The following is a 21,603-nucleotide window of genomic DNA, read 5'->3' as shown; positions in this document are numbered from 1 at the left end:
CCTCCTTGCCTGGTCCGTGAGTTTTGGTGGGCGGCCCTCTCTTGGCAGGTTTGTTGTGGTGCCATATTCTTTCCATTTTTTAATAATGGATTTAATGGTGCTCCGTGGGATGTTCAAAGTTTCGGATATTTTTTTATAACCCAACCCTGATCTGTACTTCTCCACAACTTTGTCCCTGACCTGTTTGGAGAGCTCCTTGGTCTTCATGGTGCCGCTTGCTTGGTGGTGCCCCTTGCTTAGTGGTGTTGCAGACTCTGGGGCCTTTCAGAACAGGTGTATATATACTGAGATCATGTGACAGATCATGTGACACTTAGATTGCACACAGGTGGACTTTATTTAACTAATTATGTGACTTCTGAAGGTAATTGGTTGCACCAGATCTTATTTAGGGGCTTCATAGCAAAGGGGGTGAATACATTTGCATGCACCACTTCTCCGTTATTTATTTTTTAGAATTTTTAAAAACAAGTTATATTTTTCATTTCACTTCACCAATTTGGACTATTTTGTGTATGTCCATTACATGAAATCCAAATAAAAATCCATTTAAATTACAGGTTGTTCCTTTTAGATTTAAAAGTGGTATGGGGAAAGAAACTTCAGAAGAATTTGAAACTTATAACCGCCATAGGTAGTTTCAAGTTCTCAATAAAAAAATGGCTAAATAGTAGCATGTCTCAAAAGTGAGTAGTAAGATTATAGTACATGGCTGAGAAGGAAATACCCGGGATAGCATATGGTCTGCCTTTTGGTGCCTGTTGTTTTTATTATATTGTGATTGTCTTGTATATATTAGTTATTGATTGTTTTATATATTAAGGGTATGTGAGACAAGGGAGATGTACCTGTCCATAGTTTTTTATTAGGAAAGGAAATTGTACTAATTATCTCATGTTATGAAACAAACAACCATTTTTGTCTGTTATTGTCTGTTGCCGCTACAATTGCTCCCTAACCTTGTTGCATTCCCCCTCCCCCCTTCAAAAGGACCACTATGGAAAGAAGCTTTTAAGCTTTATTGTGTTATCCTTGATGATTTTCTTAAATTGTATGTGGAGGCATCACCGGCTGGAGCACCCTTATGTATGTATTTTACACATTGTCAAATAAATTAAATCAATCAATTAATCAAATCTGATATGCCAACTCAAGTCTATGCATTTTTTAAAGCATTTATGGACAGTGTTGAATATAGGCTAAATCATAAAATGAGAACAGGCTATATTGAAATGCCTCTTGCCTCAAATATCCTGTTTTGTCATTTTAGTATTGTGCACAAGCTGCTAGGCAGAAATGTAAAAGATCTTGCCTATGTAGAGCAGTGTTTCCCAATTCCAGTCCTTGAGTACCCCCAACAACACACATTTTAGTTGTAGCCCCGGACAAGCACCCCTGATTCAACTTGTCAACTAATCATCAAGCCCTCAACAGTGGAGGCTGGTGAGGGGAGGACGGCTCATAATAATAGCTGCAATGGAGTCAATGGAATGGTATCAACCACATCAAAGATGTGGTTTCCATGTGGTTGATACCACTCCATTGACTCCATTTCAACCATTATTATGAGCTGTCCTCCCCTCAGCAGCCTCCACTGGCCCTCAATTAGTTGAATCAGGCAAGTTTGTCTTGGGCTACAACAACAATGTGTTCTGTTGGGTGTACTTGAGGACTGAAGTTGTGAAACACTGATGTAGAGTAAGATGATGGCAAGGTTTTGCAAATCAGCCTCAACCACCTGAAGATTGATATTCACTAGATTTTTCTTGAATGTGGAGTAATTTGTAGAAATCAGGGGTGGCCAACCCTCTTGGAGAGCTACCTCTAGGTAGGATATTCTACGGTCATACAGTACTTTAAAGGGATAGTTCACCCCAAATAATTACATATTTACATGTTTGATTCTTATGGACAAGGAGAGACTGAAATCCATCCTATGGTTAGCCACTGGCACCAACCGTTGATATTAGCATTTTCTAACTAAAAACCAATGTAATTCAATGTCCCCCAGTTAGCATACTCTAAATGTCATGCCCAAATAATCTCAAAGTAACTTCAAACCAAGTCATGGAATGTTTTGTGTGTATTCAACTTTAAAAGAATCCTGAATACACCGACCTGTGATTTTTTAACATTTTTATTCCAAATGAACCCCTGGCTTCTTCCTTCCACTTGATGGAGAGGCAATTACACCTTATTGTGTCTTCATGGGCAATGTGGGGACCATCCACCCCATAAATCTATAGGACTATGTGGGGACTGGGCCCTGGTGGCTTGGACCAGTAATTGCAATGCAGAGATCACTGGCACCAGTCTGCTCACCCTGGTGAGGTCATGTTGGCTCAGAGGGCGGTGGGTAGGTTAGGTAGGCTATTACCCTGGTTTTAGATCACACTTGACTTCCTATCTAAATCTGGAATTAATGTTACGAAAATGTGACATGAAAATTGAATGAATTGGTACCATCAATTTCAGGAAATTATTGAAACGTATTCCTCTACAGATAATATTCTATACATTACTTTATGCTGGCCTATAAAGCCAACCAAGTGGCTTACCAATCCATAGATCTGCTTTTCTCTGAAATATGTTAGGCGTCACGACAGCAAAGAAACCCAGCTGTCTCCATGACAACAATAAGGTTTGTTGTGTATATAATTAACACACTTGATCAAAGTAGGCACAGAAAATAACTCCTCCACACAATATAAAGGATTTGATACAGTATATTGCCTCTTCTAGTCCTACTCTTTGTCCTCCTGCTTATAAATACAACAGTGACTCCTCTGGGGGGCAACTAACTGTCAGTCCACTAAGCCGTCTCCTAGGACTAGGAAGAGTGAAAGTGGACGGAGGGGAGGAGTACACATGCCTCCCCTAGCCTTATTTAGTTTGGAACGTCATGTGGTAGGTCTCGAGCTTCCAGCTGCTTTTCTTGGAAATGCCCAAGAATAGAGTGAGGAAAATAGGAGGAGGGGGAGGGGTTAAGGGAAGGGGAGAGAGAGTGAGAGAGTGAAGAAGAGGCAGGGTGAAGGCCTCGGGATCAGCTGGTTCCGTATGTCAAGGATAGATTAGACACTTGGACTAGCAGAGGTGACATTAGTGGTCCCAGGAAGGGAGGCAGAGAGAGGAAGGAGAGAGGAAGGAGAGAGGGAGGAGAGAGGAAGGAGAGAGGAAGGAGAGAGGGAGGAGAGAGGAAGGAGAGAGGAAGGAGAGAGGGAGGAGAGAGGAAGGTGAGAGGGAGGAGAGAGAGGAGGGGATGTGTTAGCTGAGCCCTCTCCTTCATATGAGGGAAGGGGGAGATAGATGGACTCCGACTGCTACTTACGAGGTAACTGCAGATATGATGGATGATTAGAGGCCAAACAGACAGGTGTGTTGTTACACTTTGGGTTGCTCAAAGTCTGTGATGGCAGATCACTGAATCCGCAAAGGGGTATGCCAAGACCTTGTTTTTCTAACCATGTTGCACAGTAGTATACTGCATACTTGTGAAGCACACTGCGCAAGAGAAACGTAGATAAAGACTTCATATGTGGACTTTATAATTTGACATTCACTTTCATGCACTGATTAAGATAATTGCCCCAACAGTAGCCCTTTCCTGCAGTCAAATGACCTTGTGGCCTCATGGCTGGAACGTTATTAATATTTATACGCAGAAAATCTGGTTTTTCTATGTCAAACAGTTTTGTTATATTTCAGTCTTCTTTGATGTATATAACGTGTAATATCGAGGTGCAAACTCATAATTGAATACATTTCAACTCTATATCTGACATGGTACAGGTGTCTTCTTTTTTTTAAGCCCATAACCATGTCTGTGAGGTGTATACTTTTGTTTCAAAGTAGATTTGTTTAAGACTACCAAGAAACACTGTGTGCGACCCTGATTTAGCCCACTGCAGTAAAAGGTTAAGGCATTTTATGCAAGGCACAAAGGCTGTGTTTACACAGCAACCCAAAGAACCCAATTCTGATTATTTTTTTCATATCCACACTGACCTTTTTTTATGTGATCCATATCAGATTTGTGCATTCACACTGATGTAGTCTTTAAAGTAGCACACAGATGCAATGCTCATTTCCTGTCACTGTTCCTTTAAATTTGGGGGTAGTTGTCTTGGTACTGGCAGATCATGTGCAAAAAGGCCACAAAAAAAGATTCATCTGGACTGAGGTCGCATACGGAGCATCAGCATTGTTTCAGGTTTCAGATCCACATATGGATGTGGTATAAATCTGAACTCAAAAGATCAGATTCCATGTGGTTTTTTACTTTTTACACATAGGGAAAAGATCAGATAGGTATCAAATATGCCAAATAATTGGCAAAAGATCTGAATTGGGCTGCCTGTGTAAACGCAGCCAAAGTATTTCTGGACAAATTGTCTTATTTCAATGACTGGTGATGATTCCTATTGTTATCATTTTGAGGCTGTTTAAATATCTAAATGTATGCAGCCAGGGACCCTCTTGTTACTGTGTCTGTGCAAAACCCTCTGACTGAAGCAATGAAGGAGGTCAAATAGAGTGGTTACATTTACTGTAATACAGTATATACTGAGTGTACAAAACATTAGGAACACCTGCTCTTTCCATTACATAGACTGACCAGGTGAATCCAGGTGGAAGCTATGATCCTTTATTAATTTCACCTGTTAAATCCACTTCAATCAGTGTAGATGATGGGGAGGAGACAGGTTAAAGAAGGATTTTTAAGCCTTGAGACATGGATTGCGTATGTGTGCCATTCAGAGAGTGAATGGGCAAGACAAAATATTTAAGTGCCTTTGAACGGGGTATGGTAGTAGGTGCCAGGCGCACCGGTTTGTGTGTGTCAAGTACTGCAACACTGCTGGGTTTTTCACACTCAACAGTTTCCCATCTGTATCAAGAATTGTCCACCACCCAAAGGGCATCCAGTCAACTTGACACAACTGTGGGAAGCATTGGAGTCAACATGGGCCAGAATTCCTGTGGAATGCTTTCGGCACCTTGTAGTCCATGCTCCGACGATTTGAGGCTGTTTTGAGGGCAAAAGGGGGTGAAACTAAATATTAGGAAGGTGTTCCTAATGTTTTGTATACTCAGTGTACGTCTCTGTGGTTGAATTATGTCATGTCAAGCTCAGGATGCTATGCCTGTTTAAGGCATGTGCAAATTGACTTATCTTTGTAATATACAGTCATATACCGGTAACTGCCTAAATAAAGTAAACCCCAAAATAAAGTGTCTTAATAGGGCGCTGGGCCACCAGAACAGCTTCAATGTGCATTGGCATAGAGGAACACTATTCTTCCACAATAAATTCCATACTTTGGTGTTTTGTTGATTGTGGTGGAAAACACAGTCTCAGGCACTGCTCCAGAATCACCCATAAGTGTTCAATTGGGTTGAGATCTGGTGACTGAAACACACACCCTTTAAACCCATAATGCTCCTTTGAGACATTTTAGTAATTTAGCAGACGCTCTTATCCAGAGCAACTTACAGTTAGTGAATGCATACATTATTTTTTTATTTTTTCATACTGGCCCCCCGTGGGAAACGAACCCACATCCCTGCCGGCCAAACCCTCCACTACCTTGGACGACGCTGGACCAATTGTGCGCCGCCCATGGGTCTCCCGGTCGCGGCCGGCTGCGACAGAGCCTGGACTCGAACCAGGATCTCTAGTGGCACAGCTAGCACTGCGATGCAGTGCCTTAGACCACTGCCCCTCTCGGAGACCCCTTTTTCAAAGTCACTGAGATCTCTTCTAGCCATGGTAGCCAAAATTATGTGCAACTGGGCAACCTAAGCATGGTGGGATGTTAATTGCTTAATTAACTCAGTAACCACACCTGTGTGGAAGCACCTGCTTTCAATATACTTTGTGTCCCTCATTTACTCAAGTGTTTCCTTTATTTTGGCAGCTACCTGTATATCAGCATTTCCCAATCTTGGTCCTGGGGACCCCAAGGGTTGCACATTTTGTTTTTTTCTCTAGCACTACACAGCTGATTAAAAGAATGAACTCATATTCAAGCTTTGATTATTAGAATCAGCTGTTTAGTGCTAGGGCAACAACCAAAACGTGCAACACTTGGGGTCCCCAGGACCAAGTTTGGGAAGCGCTGCTGTATATGCTTCTGTTTTTCAACGCCAAACCCACCACTGCTGTGATTGGCCAGAGCTCTATTTTCATGTCATCTGACCATAGCTCTGCCTGGAGTTTGATAAACGGCATTGGCACTTGGATTGGAACCGGTGCTATGGTCAGCTGACATGAAAATTGAGCTCTTTGGCCAAGCACACCAGCGATGGGTTTGCCGTTGAAAAACAGAAGCATATACAGAAAAGTACCTCATACCTACAGTAAAATATGGTAGTGGATCTTTGATGTAATGGGGCTATTTTGCTTCCACTGGTCCTGGGGCCCTTGCCCTCAATGTCTTCATGAACTTTACCAAGTACCAGGGACATTTTAGCCAAAAACCTGGTTGCCTCTGCCAGGAGGCTGACACTTGGCCGCAAGTGTGTCTTCCAGCAAGACAATAACCCCAAGCATTAATCAAAATCAACAAATAAATGGTTAATTGACCACAAAAATCGACATTTTGCAATGGCCATCTCAGTCTCCGGACTTGAACCCCATTGAAAATATGTGGTTTGAATTGAAGAGGGCAGTCCATAAGGGCAGATGATGGATATCAAGGACCTGGAAAGATTCTGAATGGAGGAATGGTCTAATATCCCTCCCTCCCAATGTGTTCTCCAATCTCATGAAACATTTTAGAAAAAGGCTCAGTGCCGTTATCCTCGCAAGGGAAGGGTGCTAGAGTATTGAAAACAGGGGCGCCAATAATTCTACTTGTTAAACAAAATCTCTTTCTCTGACCAGTTGTATTAGTATAAAATAATGCAATTTCCTAATTTGAGCATACAATATAGCTCAGCATTTGTATTATTTATTTTATACAGACTTTTTTGCTCATCTTTATCAAGGATGCCAATAACTATGGATCTGACTGTAAATAGGACTCTCAATTTGGACTAAAGTCCTTATTTTAAATTATTAGATTTGGTCTGGAATTCGATTGTTGCAGTTAGTGCTCTCTCTGTGTTGCGCTTTCATTTGCACTTCAGAATGTTTCAGTGTAAGATGAGTAGTATTATGGTCCCCATCATAAAAAGGTCTTCCTTTAGTTAGTCTATTTATCTGATCATTACCTTAACAACTACAGAAAACCTGATTTGTTTTTGAATGAATGATCATTTGGTAGTGGTTCCTAAATCCTGGTCTTTGTCACTGTACAGCAGTGTTTACACAGGCAGCCCAATTCTGATCTGTTGCCCAATTATTGGTAAAAGACCTGATCTGAATGGTCAAAAGGTTAAAAAAATAAAAAATAATTGGGCTGCCTGTGTAAAGGTTGAGTTGATGCCAAAGAGCTCGATTTTGGTCTCATCTGACCACAACACTTTCACCCAGTTCTCCTCTGAATCATTCAGACGTTCATTGGCAAACTTCAGACGGCCCTGTATATGTGCTTTCTTGAGCAGGGGGACCTTGCGGGCGCTGCAGGATTTCACGGCATAGTGTGTTACCAATTGTTTTCTTGGTGACTATGGTCCCAGCTGCCTTGAGATCATTGACAAGATCCTCCCGTGTAGTTCTGGGCTGATTCCTCACCGTTCTCATGATCATTGCAACTCCACGAGGTGAGATCTTGCATGGAGCCCCAGGCTGAGGGAGATTGACAGTTATTTTGTATTTCTTCCATTTGCGAATAATCGCACCAACTATTGTCACCTTCTCACCAAGCTGCTTGGCGAGGGTCTTGTAGCCCATTCCAGCCTTGTGTAGGTCTACAATCTTGTACCTGACATCCTTGGAGAGCTCTTTGGTCTTGGCCATGGTGGAGAGTTTGGAATCTGATTGATTGATTGCTTCTGTGGACAGGTGTCTTTTATACAGGTAACAAGCTGAGATTAGGAGCACTCCCTTTAAGAGTGTGCTCCTAATCTCAGCTCGTTACCTGTATAAAAGACACCTGGGAGCCAGAAATCTTTCTGATTGAGAGGGGGTCAAATACTTATTTCCCTCATTAAAATGCAAATCATTTTATAACATTTCTGACATGCGTCTTTCTGGATTTTTGTTGTTGTTATGAGAATATGAGAAACAATGAGAATAGAAAGGTTCAGAACTTTTGTAAAACATCACAGTACAGTTGAAAAATATATGGCAAATAGAAATCCAATATGGATGGTGTTAAGAGATAGATGGGTGGTGTTGAATGGAGTTGAAGGATGGGACTAATAACAACTAACAACAACTAATAACAACAAGATAACTAATAATGTAAGCATACTGTGTCCATAATAAGTATATAGGTTAGATTGAAAGTGACAATGTGAGTGATTGACAGGTGGAATGCCTGCATATTTATATCTGTGTCACCGGGTAACCATAGTGACTAGTCATGACTTACCATGATCCCTACCAGCAAGAGGGGGTCAGTACAAGGAGTTGTTGAAGATAGATGAATCAGTATTGGGGCAGATTGGTGGGACATGGCTGTGATTGACTATCAACTCCCCCTGGAGGTGTATTAAATCTCTGCGTTCCTGTTGAACCGATGGTTCAAGGAGCAAAGACAGAAAGAAATAGTCCCATCTTCCTTCATGACTTCTTGGAAATAATCTATATTGCTTTTCTATTGCTTTTCAAAAGTTACCTTTATTTTCATTAATCACATGTAAAGACATTAAATAATGTTGTTAGATTTTAATGATCTATCATGGACCTCTTCAATACTGTGCGTCCTGTTAATGGATAATTGGTTCTAGACTGAAATGCTAAATGAAAATAAGGTGCTAAAAGTGGAACATTTGAGAATCAGGGGACTAAGAGTCTCCGCCTACATAGACGATTACCTGCTTTGCTCCCCGACACAAGGGGGCAAGCGGTGCGAGACATGGCTTCCCTTGTAACCCACCTCACCGAGTTACGGTTCAAGATCAAGCAGAAGAAAAGCTGTTTGGTGCCCACACAGAGAATAGAATACCTAGGTGTGAAGCTGGATTCTGTCTCTTATCGGGCTACACTATCGGACCGCCCCATCACGTCGTTCCGACAGTGCCTCTCCCTGTTCCACATGGAACGTGACTCTGAGTGCTAGGGTTGTGGCATCCACTATCTCCACTACTGGCACTACTGAGAATGAGAGACTTCCAGCGTTGGGTATCTGACCAACGTCTGTATAAATGATGTCACCTCAATCAAAAGATTACGGTAACCTCATAATGTCTCTTGGTTCTCCGTCACTGGAAGAGCCCCTCAATCTTTGTTTCTGGCACTCCCCTAGGGGTAGTATCAACGTGGAAGGTGGTGACGGCGGCAGACGCATCACTCACAGGGTGGGGCGCAGTTTACGAAGGAAGAGCAGTAAACGGACAGTGTTTCTTTCCTTGAAACACTTTCTACCCTTCCTTTGGAATTGTCACATCCTGGTCCGGACAGACAATACGACTGTGGTGGCATTCATCGACCGTCAGGGTGGCACTCGCTCTCCGCATCTACACAGACTAGCTGTCAAGATTATTCTGTGGAGCAGAGCACACCTACTCTCACTACACGTGACTCATGTCCCAGGAGTACTGAATGAAGGAGCGGATTGGGGAAGGAGACACTGTAGTGGTGAACCAGATCTGGGAGAGATACGGTCGAGCCACTGTACTGCCCTACAAAGGCAAAATGCAGTAATGCCGTCTGTCTAGACAGAAATACTTTGAAGTCAGATTTTGCAGTAAAATAAAATACGTTGTTACTGCGTTTGGCCTTTGTAGGGCAGTGTAGATCTCTTCGCATTGCACAAAGACGCACACTGCCTGCTGTTTTTTTGCGCTAGCAGGAAACGCACCACTAGCGGTAGATTTGCTGGCACACCCGTGGCCAAGGGTGCTGCTCTACACTTTTCCTCCTCTATGCCCACTCTAGTCAAAGTGTCTCCTTTCCCTGACCCACTCTAGTCAACGTGTCTCCTTTCCCCTGGCCCACTCTAGTCAAAGTGTCTCCTTTCCCTGGCCCACTCTAGTCAAAGTGTCTCCTTTCCCTGGCCCACTCTAGTCAAAGTGTCTCCTTTCCCTGGCCCACTCTAGTCAAAGTGTCTCCTTTCCTTGGCCCACTCTAGTCAAAGTGTCTCCTTTCCCTGGCCCACTCTAGTCAAAGTGTCTCCTTTCCCTGGCCCACTCTAGTCAAAGTGTCTCCTTTCCCTGGCCCACTCTAGTCAAAGTGTCTCCTTTCCCTGGCCCACTCTAGTCAAAGTATCTCCTTTCCCTGGCCCACTCTAGTCAAAGTGACTCCTTTCCCTGGCCCACTCTAGTCAAAGTGCCTCCTTTCCCTGGCCCACTCTAGTCAAAGTGTCTCCTTTCCCTGGCCCACTCTAGTCAAAGTGTCTCCTTTCCTGGCCCACTCTAGTCAAAGTGTCTCCTTTCCCTGGCCCACTCTAGTCAAAGTGTCTCCTTTCCCTGGCCCACTCTAGTCAAAGTGTCTCCTTTCCCTGGCCCACTCTAGTCAAAGTGTCTCCTTTCCCTGGCCCACTCTAGTCAAAGTGTCTCCTTTCCCTGACCCACTCTAGTCAAAGTGTCTCCTTTCCCTGGCCCACTCTAGTCAAAGTGACTCCTTTCCCTGGCCCACTCTAGTCAAAGTGTCTCCTTTCCCTGGCCCACTCTAGTCAAAGTGGCTCCTTTCCCTGACCCACTCTAGTCAACGTGTCTCCTTTCCCTGGCCCACTCTAGTCAAAGTGTCTCCTTTCCCTGGCCCACTCTAGTCAAAGTGTCTCCTTTCCCTGGCCCACTCTAGTCAAAGTGTCTCCTTTCCCTGACCCACTCTAGTCAAAGTGTCTCCTTTCCCTGGCCCACTCTAGTCAAAGTGTCTCCTTTCCCTGGCCCACTCTAGTCAAAGTGTCTCCTTTCCCTGGCCCACTCTAGTCAAAGTGTCTCCTTTCCCTGGCCCACTCTAGTCAAAGTGTCTCCTTTCCCTGGCCCACTCTAGTCAAAGTGTCTCCTTTCCCTGGCCCACTCTAGTCAAAGTGAGGGAACAAGGCTTATCCCTCATCTTAGTAGCTCTTTGATGGCCAGGGAAGCTGGTTAGCAGAGATCCCTCTTCAGTTTTACGACGAGCCCTGGCAGCTACCGTTACATAGGGATCTTCTGACCCAAGCGAACAGAAAGATTTTCCACCCTCATCCAGAAACCATGGCCCTCTGGGCCTGGCCCGTGAGAGGATGAATCTGAATGCAACAGGCTTCCTCAAGGTCATTGAAACTTTCAAGAGTGCCAGAGCCTCTTCTACACGATTCCTTACCAATGCGCTGTATCCGAGGTTCTATGCTTTTTGCAGGACCTTTTGGACAGAGGGAAGGCTTTCTCCACTGTAAAGGTCTATTTAGCCGATATCTCAGCCTGTCATATAGGCTTTGACAATAACACAGTAGGGAAGCATCCTCTCTTATGTCGTTTTATGAAGCCTCTAGCTCAGTCTCCAAGCCTTTAGCCCCGTCTTGGGACCTGTCTATTGTGCTTGAGGCTTTTGAGCCGCTGGAAAGAGAGATTCAATATCTCTCCTTCAAAACCCCTTTAATGATTTCCCTTACATCTGCAAAGCGAGTGAGTGAGTCAGTCCACCATCCGTGCCTACAGTTTGCCCCAGGGTTATCCAAGGTAACTTTGTTACCTAACCCCACCTTTATGCCTAAGGTCAGCAATAATTATAATTGTCTCGACTTAGAGCTTGTGGCTTTCCACCCGCCGTTTGTGTTGACTTAGAGCTTGTGGCTTTCCACCCGCCGTTTGTGTCGACTTAGAGCTTGTGGCTTTCCACCCGCCGTTTGTGTTGACTTAGAGCTTGTGGCTTTCCACCCGCCGTTTGTGTTGACTTAGAGCTTGTGGATTTCCACCCGCCGTTTGTGTCGACTTAGAGCTTGTGGCTTTCCACCCGCCGTTTGTGTTGACTTAGAGCTTGTGGCTTTCCACCCGCCGTTTGTGTCGACTTAGAGCTTGTGGCTTTCCACCCGCCGTTTGTGTTGACTTAGAGCTTGTGGCTTTCCACCCGCCGTTTGTGTCGACTTAGAGCTTGTGGCTTTCCACCCGCCATTTGTGTCGACTTAGAGCTTGTGGCTTTCCACCCGCCGTTTGTGTTGACTTAGAGCTTGTGGCTTTCCACCCGCCGTTTGTGTCGACTTAGAGCTTGTGGCTTTCCACCAGCCGTTTGTGTTGACTTAGAGCTTGTGGCTTTCCACCCGCCGTTTGTGTTGACTTAGAGCTTGTGGCTTTCTGCCCGCCGTTTGTGTTGACTTAGAGCTTGTGGCTTTCCACCCGCCGTTTGTGTTGACTTAGAGCTTGTGGCTTTCCACCCGCCGTTTGTGTTGACTTAGAGCTTGTGGCTTTCCACCCGCCGTTTGTGTTGACTTAGAGCTTGTGGCTTTCCACCCGCCATTTGTGTCGACTTAGAGCTTGTGGCTTTCCACCCGCCGTTTGTGTTGACTTAGAGCTTGTGGCTTTCCACCCGCCGTTTGTGTCGACTTAGAGCTTGTGGCTTTCCACCAGCCGTTTGTGTTGACTTAGAGCTTGTGGCTTTCCACCCGCCGTTTGTGTTGACTTAGAGCTTGTGGCTTTCCACCAGCCGTTTGTGTTGACTTAGAGCTTGTGGCTTTCCACCCGCCGTTTGTGTTGACTTAGAGCTTGTGGCTTTCCACCCGCCATTTGTGTCCACTACGCATGTTGCGTATTTACTTGGATAGAACTTGAGCGACCCACTCTTAGTTTATTGTGCGCCTCTCTGCAAGGGTAAGCCCCTTTCTCGTCAACGGCTATGCCATTGGATAATGGAGGTTATTATATTGGCTTATAATAGTAAGGGTTTACAGTGTCGGAGCCTCTGAAGGATGATACTGTTGAGACTACCCTGGCTTCGGAGTGCATGTCTGCGATACGGGAGCTGGCCATATCCCATACTGATACATCGAAACAACAATTTGAAAGAGAACTTACGGTTCCTTTTGTTACCGCGGTTCACTGAGATTATGAGTGAGATGTATCACAGCATTTCCCTGCTCGCAAGAGTGCAAGGAAGAGAGACATGCTTCAGAATAACCAGTGGGCGGTTATAAAGAGGGAGGGGCTGACCTCATTTGCCACTGACCTGTCTGTCTCCGACAGACATTGTGTGATTAGTTCTTCCTAGTATTGATCCGCCTATGAGCAAATCCCACAGTGATACAGTGCCTTCAGAAAGTATTCAACCCCTTGACGTTTTCTACATTTTGTTGTGTTACAAAGTGGGATTAAAATGGATTTAATTGTCATTTTTTTGTCAACGATCTACACAAAATACACCGTAATGTCAAAGTGGACGAATAAAAAAATATATATTAACGGAAAATAAAACACAAATATATTTTGATTAGATAAGTATTCACCTTTGGCAGCGATTACAGCTGTGAGTATTTCTGGGTAAGTCTCTAAGAACTTTGCACACCTGGATTGTACAATATTTGGCCATTATTGTTTTGAAAATTCTTCAAGCTCTGTCAAGTTGGTTGTTGACAATTCCTAGACAGCCATTTTCAAGTCTTTCCATAGATTTTCAAGCCGATTTAAGTCAAAACTGTAAGTAGGCCACTCACGAATATTCAATGTTATCTTGGTGTATATTTGGCCTTGCATTTTTGGTTATTGTCCTGCTGAAAGATGGATTTGTCTCCCAGTGTCTGTTGGAAAGCAGACTGAACCAGGTTTTCCTCCTGTGCTTTGCTCTATTCCTTCTATTTTATCCCAAAAAAACTCCCTAGTCCTTGATGATGACAAGCATATCCATAACATGATGCAGCCACCACCATGCTTGAAAATATGAAGAGTGGTACTCAGTCATGTGTTATGTTGGATTTGCCACAAACATACTGCTTTTATTCAGGACAAAAGCTTTATTTCTTTGACACATTTTTTGCAGTATTACTTAAATGCTTTATTGCAAACAGGATGCATGTTTTGGAATATGTTTTATTCTGTACAGGCTTCCTTCTTTTCACTCTGTCATTTAGGCTAGTATTGTGGAGTAACTACAATGTTGTTGATCCATACTCAGTTTTCTCCTATTAGAGCCATTAAATTCTGTAACTGTTTAAAAGTTGCCTGAGCAGTTTCCTTCCTCTCTGTCAACTGAGTTAGGAAGGATGCCTGTATCTTTGTAGTGACTTGGTGTATTGATACACCATCCAAAGTGTAATTAATAACCACCATGCTCAAAGGAATATTCAATAGGTGCCTTTCTTTGCGAAGCATTGGAAAACCACTCTGGTCTTTGTTGTTGAATCTGTGCTTGAAATTCACTGCTTGCCTGAGGGACCTTATAGATAATTAAGTGTATGTGTGAGGTACAGAGATGGGGTAGTAATTCAAAAATCATGTTAAACACCATTATTGCACACAGTTAGTCCATGCAACTTATTAGACTTGTTAAAGGTGCAATATGCAGAAATCGTTCCGCCATTTCCTGGTTGCTTAAATTCGAATAGTTTGTCTAATTTCAGTTTATGTGACAAAATAAGCAATGTGTAGAGAATCATTGTACCATCTAAACCGCTATGAAATATATTTTGAATAACCAAAAATATTGTACAAAACCGAAAGTAAAAGACACAGAAACAAAACTTAAGAACGGGAAGCATAGAAATAGCGCACATAGAACAGATCTCACATTTCTATGTGAATTTGGTCAGGTCAGCCAAAAAGTAACATACTGCAGCTTTAAGCTAATTTTTTGTCCTGAAGTTATTTAGGCTTGCCATAACAAAGGGATTGAATACTTATTAACTCAAGACATTTCAGCTTTTCATTTATTAATTTGTCAAATTAAAATAAAATAAAAAACATAATTCTACGTTGATATTATGGGGTATTGTGTGTAGATCAGTGACACAAAATCTAAATGTAATCAATTTTAAATGCAGGCTGTAACACAACAAAATGTGGAAAGGGATGTGAATACTTTCTGAAGGCACTCATTCATATTCTCAGAGAACTGGGGTTACGAAAGTAACCTTAAGTTTCTCACCCTGGTTCAACAACTAGGAATACCAAAAGGTATCTGGTGGACGGCCTGTCAAAGGACCTGCCTCATTAGGGACCTTTAATGACAATTAGCTTAATTTCCCTTTTAGTTCAGGAAAAATACAGCAGCTTTGTGTTACATTTTTCGAATATATCTCAACTGAAATGGCGATGGTGAGGAGTTTAATGACATCATGTCCGCCACTGGAAAGCCAGTCAATGAGGAGGAATGTACCGAGCTAATGACAGAAGCAGACCTAAACAAAGACAACAGGGATGATTCTGATAGTAAGACACACACACAGGCTCAATTTCTCCAATGGAAATAACATTCACATTCATGTATTGTGCTAATGAAACAGAAACTGGTAGATGACTAATGGTCAATAATAACATCAACTTTGACTAGTGATTGGTTTTGGATTAACAGGGGCAAATTTGGTCGCGCAGTCTGTGGGTAAATAATTTGACTGAAAACACACACACATACTATTGTTGACATATTATGTTGAATATTTAATCAGGATGTTATAGCACAAACAAGCAGGTGTACTATGGTAATGTATATAGGAACGTTTTTTTCTCTTAATTATTATTAATGACCACAAGTCATGACTAAACTCAAATCCCACTGTTCTGGGTTTCTCTAGTACTAATATTCAAAAGAGAATACAGTGTTGAGGTCTGGGATCACAGAAGAACCACACTGACATGACATATCCAATCCTTAACATGAAAGGGCTCATATGACATTCATCCTCTGGTGACTGGACACATACAGGGTTATGGGGGGATACTATATATCGTGCATCAGTAAGGGTTGTGGTTGATGATACCGTGGGTGCTATGCTATCACCGAGAGAGGGAGGTTGATTGGGGTAAGTAGTAGATGGTGGGAGAAGATCAAATTAACCCTTGTTTTCTGTGTTCCAGAATTTCTGAAAATTAACAAGACCAACATTCCTTTGTGACCCTTTCCATTTGCCACTTCTGCTTGAAGAAAATAACAACTATGTTTCTGAATGAAAAATTAAATACACACCCTCTTGAGTCTTCTCAATTACTAACAGTAAAGAGTCTAACCAAAAACACTACAGGAGAGTAAAAATGGGGTTTGAGAAAAGACAATACCTGGAGGTTCTTCACCCTATCCTAGATACTGCCCTTTTCAGTCATGTTGACTCTGTGGCTATAAATATCTGTCCAACCCTTATAAGAAGAAGGATCTTTCCCTCCTTGCCACCAAACACTTCCCACCCAGCTGTCCCCTTACACCTGTTCCCTCAATAAATGCTACACCCCTCCCACTGTGTCTCTCCTCTCGCCCTTCTTGCGTCTCAACCCTGTGCAGAGTGCTTTCAAAATAAACCTGATTTCATCTTTAACGTATGTTTCCAACGCCTTGTTGTCATGTGTTACAGTAGACTGGATCATTGTCTACTATTTCTATATCACTCAACCATTTCTCTGTTGATCTGTATGTCAGTCTTCAGAAACTAGCTCTCACTTTCAGTTTTGGTTTTACCTTGAAAATGTGCCTAATAAGGCACTTTGCCAAACATAATGTGCCAACATCAACCCTGCCCTAATTAAAAATAATGCTCCTGTACCACTACCCCCTCTCCGGACCCCACCACAGATACTACTGGACCCCCCTGCCCCTGCCCCACCAACTCCCATGCCACTCTGTCCCCCACCCTGACTTATGACTGCAACATCTCAGGTATCCTAGCCCTCCCTCACCCCTTACCCCCATACATTCCACTTTCTCCTCCGCTCTCCTATGACCATATGACAACTATTCCCACTATACAGTCAATGTCCTTGGTTTCTGAAAACTCTTTAGTTCCAAAGTCCATAGAAAAACTGCCATCTTGATTGTCTCTGCCTAATCCTGCTGAGGTCCTTTGTTCTTGTTATTCTTGTGATTAATCTTGAAAGATTCATAGAAATGTATGAAAGACAAAGAGGCCTCCAGCATGAGGTAAAGGAGCATGCAAAGTCAAAGAAAGAAAGGAAGACTAAAAGAAAGACAGTAGGCGCAGAGAACTTTCAAAGGCCTCTAATTGCGTATATAATGCAACATGCGATAGCAATGATCTTCTCATCACTTGATTGATGTCATCCATGATCATCAAAAAAGAGCTCTCAGCACTCAACAGCAACAAGAATGCTCTGACACTGCTCTGTCTCCATGAAGAGGTCCCCAGGTTACAAATACCAGATCAGTATAGTAAGATGCCATCCCCTAGGGCTCTGACAACGCTGCCAGATGCAACAACGTATCTTGAAGGCGTCTGGAATAAGAACCTAGAGGTTTGAAATGTGTAGATAGTAGCACCTAACCGAATCCTTCTATTGGGAGATATCCTCCGCTAGCTGAGTATATAGCCATTAACCCCGCCACCACTAACAACATCCCACCCCCTTCTACCCCGGGAAACCCCTCCTCATAATATCCCTGTATCCCACCCCTCCTCCGCCCTCTCCAACCCCAGGCCTTATCTCTACGCAGGAAACATCCACCATACAAGGACAGTCAGGTCTAGAGTGGTTGGCCTGTTTATTGGATATAATACTGTGATTAAGGGCGGTCTCTGCCCTGTCCCCGTACAACCAAATATCATCTGCTATTCAGGGCACAGCACAGCCAGCTTCCAGCTCTGCAGCACTTTTCCACAGGGTTAGGGTTTCACACGTAGAAGGAAATGCCATCCCACGTCCACAACCCACTCTGGGCACACCCTTCTTTATCAGCATTACAGAGGCCTACCTTTAGTTTACAGTATGGAAACTGTCAATCACCACATTTGCTTGAACTCACAAGTGCATGCTTGGGGATCAACTACACCTTGTTTCAGAAATGATGTTTCAGAATTGACTATTTTCAGATATTGCTTAAAAGGGCTGGCTTTGTTCCCTTATGGAAATCTGCAAGAAGAATGTGTAATGTTGTTACTTTGAAAGTGGGACCAGAGAGGGAATTTGTTTAGGTTGATGAGCCAAAACATTGTGTCTGACAGGGAATACCTACACCTACTGTTACATTCAGGTACCTTAAACCTGCTGCACTTACAATCACAAGACGAATGTTGCCTTTCAATAGTGACATGTACCTGAAAACGTCCCAAAATGTCCTTATAGTTAAGTTTACCCCGTCAATTAAATGTTTGCAGCTTCAAGACCACCGCTGTCCACTCCAGATTTCGTTTGGCTTTTGGGGGCCTCAGAACCCTAAAAGTTCAAGATTCTAAATCTGGGGTCCTGTGAGCACCAGGGGGCGTGTCTTAAGAGACCAGTTTAAAGTGTGTCTGAACTCTCACTTGAGGTCTAGTCTTTCTGTAGGTGTGCACACAGATTGACCACTCCTTTGGGCTTTATTTCTGTGGATATTTGGGGGAAAGCTAATTCGCAACCATGGTAAGACCAATCATTTGAACACACAATTACATTAATAAAAGCATAATAAACAACAAGTTTGTATAGGGTTACATTTGCAACTTTATATTTGGATGGGCAATTAAGATTATTAATTAGCCTAATTTGGAAATAATTTATTTGAAAATCATTTTGACAATGTATTGTCTCTTGCAGTCATATGTTTACCATTTCATAAAGTGTAAGGTATAAGACATGATTAAAACAGTAGTCGTTTCCTTAGACCAAAAAATCACTAAATTGTTTAATTAACCAAATAATATGTAAGTATTTATAGCAGTATTTCTGGAGCATGACTTTAGGAAAGTTATGCATGGTCAGTTGGCGCAGGCTCGATAGGCTATGGGTTTATTGGTGCTTATCGGGTAGATACCGAGTATCAGACTGTCACACAACCTAAAAGGTCAGCAAGACTGCCCGGGTGCGGATTGTGTTTAGGCGACAAATTCCGTCGGATTGTGTTTCCGTAAACCATATACAGGGGGGTAATGTGTTGAGCCTTAAATAGCATGGCAAATTTGTCAGTATGCCTATAGGCTAAGGCTAACCCCTTTGCGTGGATATCTTTGTGAATGTCAATAAAACAGAAATACACTAATCTGATAGCCAATAACATCACTGTTACCCAAAAAATATTATAGATAGTTAGAATAGTGACAATTTGAGAAATTGTCACTACTATGACCTGGCAAATGTGGCGCTGTTTTTCCTCTAGACTGATGCGCAACAGGAGGCCCGCTCATTCTTGAGCGAGGAGATGCTTAACGGTGAGTAGGACCATAGCAAAACCATGTTGTCGTTAATTAATACATTAAATGTGCCAGGTCTAATGAATACAATAATTAGTGTCCAGAACCGTATCATCCTTCCAGAGTTCAAGGCTGCCTTCGACATGTTCGACACAGACGGTGGCGGTGATATCAGCACCAAGGAGTTGGGTCAGGTCATGAGGATGTTGGGCCAGAACCCGACAAGAGAGGAGTTGGATGAAATCATTGAGGAGGTCGATGAGGATGGTGAGCAACGGCTGAATATAAAATATTATCAATATTAACCTACATAAATATATGTAAGCTATATACCTTCAATGGCATGCGCAAAGTTTGGCGCGTAATTAGGCTACTTATGGGTAATTTATGCCCATGTTATGCTCAGGTGACCTGTGTATGATACATACCTGTTCACATTGCTGTATTTACCTGTTGTATTCGAGCGTGATGCATAATCTATCGGAACCTTCACCTCAGGCAGCGGCACCATCGACTTCGAGGAGTTCTTGGTCATGATGGTGAGGCTCTTAAAGGAGGACCAGGCCGGAAAGTCTGAGGAAGAGTTGGCTGAATGTTTCCGTGTGTTCGACAAGTATGTCACCTGTTTTAGGGAGAAGGGGTTACGTTTTACAGTTTACCTTGTGTACAATTACAGTCAGCGTTCATATGTCGACAGGTTGTTAAACTTCCTCCAATGTGTGTTGCTTACGCAGGAATGCCGACGGCTACATCGACAGAGAAGAGTTCGCCATCATCATCCGCAGCTCTGGCGAGCAAATCTCAGAGGAGGAGATCGATGAGCTGCTGAAGGATGGAGACAAGAACGCTGATGGCATGCTGGACTTTGATGGTATGACAAAGCCACGATGCCTTTGATAATAATAATGATGATGCTGATTGGACAATTAGCCTACATATTGACCTGCATTTTCATAATGGATTTTAGGCCTGTTATTGACCATGAATTACATCACCATGATTTAAACTTTCATTTTCATAATGGATTTGTCACTCTTTTTCAGAATTCCTCAAGATGATGGAAAATGTGCAGTAAAAGAGAGACTCAAGGACATTCCTCCTCCCTTTGACCCCCTGCTGACCTATTCTGATCCATTTTTGACCCACTCCAACTCTCCCTCAACCTTCGCCCCTTGCCTATGTCATCCACCTCGATTAAACTAAACCTCTTCAACATAGGTGGGGGTAACCAGGGCTTTTGAGCCCTTCTTGCTTGTGATTACAACGCCCCATTGACGCCAAGCTGCTGCTGTTCCCCCAAATCAGGAGGGAAAAGCCGGGATGTGAAATTCACTGCAACTTCACAGAATGGGTCAGTGGATCACTTACCACCTCAACACCCTCAAGCTGGGAGTTCAGTCTAGATGTAGTCTAGATGGGCAGCTTGTGATCGCTGCTTAGACCAAGGCCAACTGTAACCACTTCACTGTAATAAACTATTGCTTGAACCGAGATAATAAATGAATAAACAAATGCTCACTGGTAGTTGGTGTGACATAATCATGGTCTGTACGCTATTGTTTTGAGGAATATCAATAAAATTATTATTTTCTTTTTCAATTTTTATTTGACCCACACAGCCATCTGGTCTTTATTGATGTACAGTCTGTGTTACTGTTGTGGACCATAAGGCATAACAGATTAGATAGCAGTAAAGCTAGATCAGGCCTATTTACTTACGGCAAAATACAAATTGAAAAAATCATAATTATGAAATGATATGCCATCTGGAACCTCCTGCCAAATTCCAAGTTTAAATTCTTCATTATACAAACTGAACTGTAGGTAATCAAAGGAATCCCTATGAAAATAGATTACTGATACAGTGGGTTAAGGAACAAAGGACAAACTTCAAAAATGTTCTACGCCATATTCATCATCTCCAGCACCACCCCAACATCAACATGTGAAAATGGCACGTTTCTATGTAAAGATAGAGGAAGATACAGTAAGAGTTTCCAATGACATCATCAGCCAATTAGTAGACAATGCCTACTCATAATTGGTTAAAAGCCCCCCGATAATGTCATTGGAAACACTTACAGTGCCTTCAGAAAGTATTCACACCCCTTGACTTTTTCCACATTTTGTTGTGTTACAACCTGAATTAAAAATTGATTCGATGTAGATTTATTTTGTCACTGCCTACACACAATACCCCATAATCTCAAAGTGGAATTATGTTTTTAGACATGTTTACAAATTAACAAAAATTGAAAAGCTGAAATGTCTTGAGTCAATAAGTATTCAACCCCTTTGTTATGGCAAGCCTAAATAA

At 42.7% G+C, this 21,603-nt stretch overlaps 1 protein-coding gene across 1 annotated transcript; it reads left to right on the top strand.

Moving 5' to 3' along the window:
- Nucleotides 1–18,455: 18,455 nt before the first annotated feature.
- Nucleotides 18,456–20,361, top strand: tnnc2.2 (troponin C2, fast skeletal type, tandem duplicate 2; the record flags this gene model as incomplete). Its single annotated transcript, XM_084184458.1, has 6 exons — nt 18,456–18,519; nt 19,253–19,304; nt 19,410–19,553; nt 19,785–19,899; nt 20,021–20,157; nt 20,330–20,361. The coding sequence occupies exons 1-6, from the start codon at nt 18,517–18,519 to the stop codon at nt 20,359–20,361; spliced, it is 483 nt and encodes a 160-aa protein (XP_084040584.1). The 5' UTR covers nt 18,456–18,516.
- Between the last annotated feature and the right edge of the window lie 1,242 nt (nt 20,362–21,603).

This window comes from Coregonus lavaretus (assembly GCF_964263955.1).
Source record: "Coregonus lavaretus genome assembly, chromosome: 20".
Taxonomy (NCBI): Eukaryota; Metazoa; Chordata; class Actinopteri; order Salmoniformes; family Salmonidae; genus Coregonus; species Coregonus lavaretus.
Note: the sequence above shows the minus strand (reverse complement) of the source record. Positions and strands in the feature narration are given on the sequence as shown.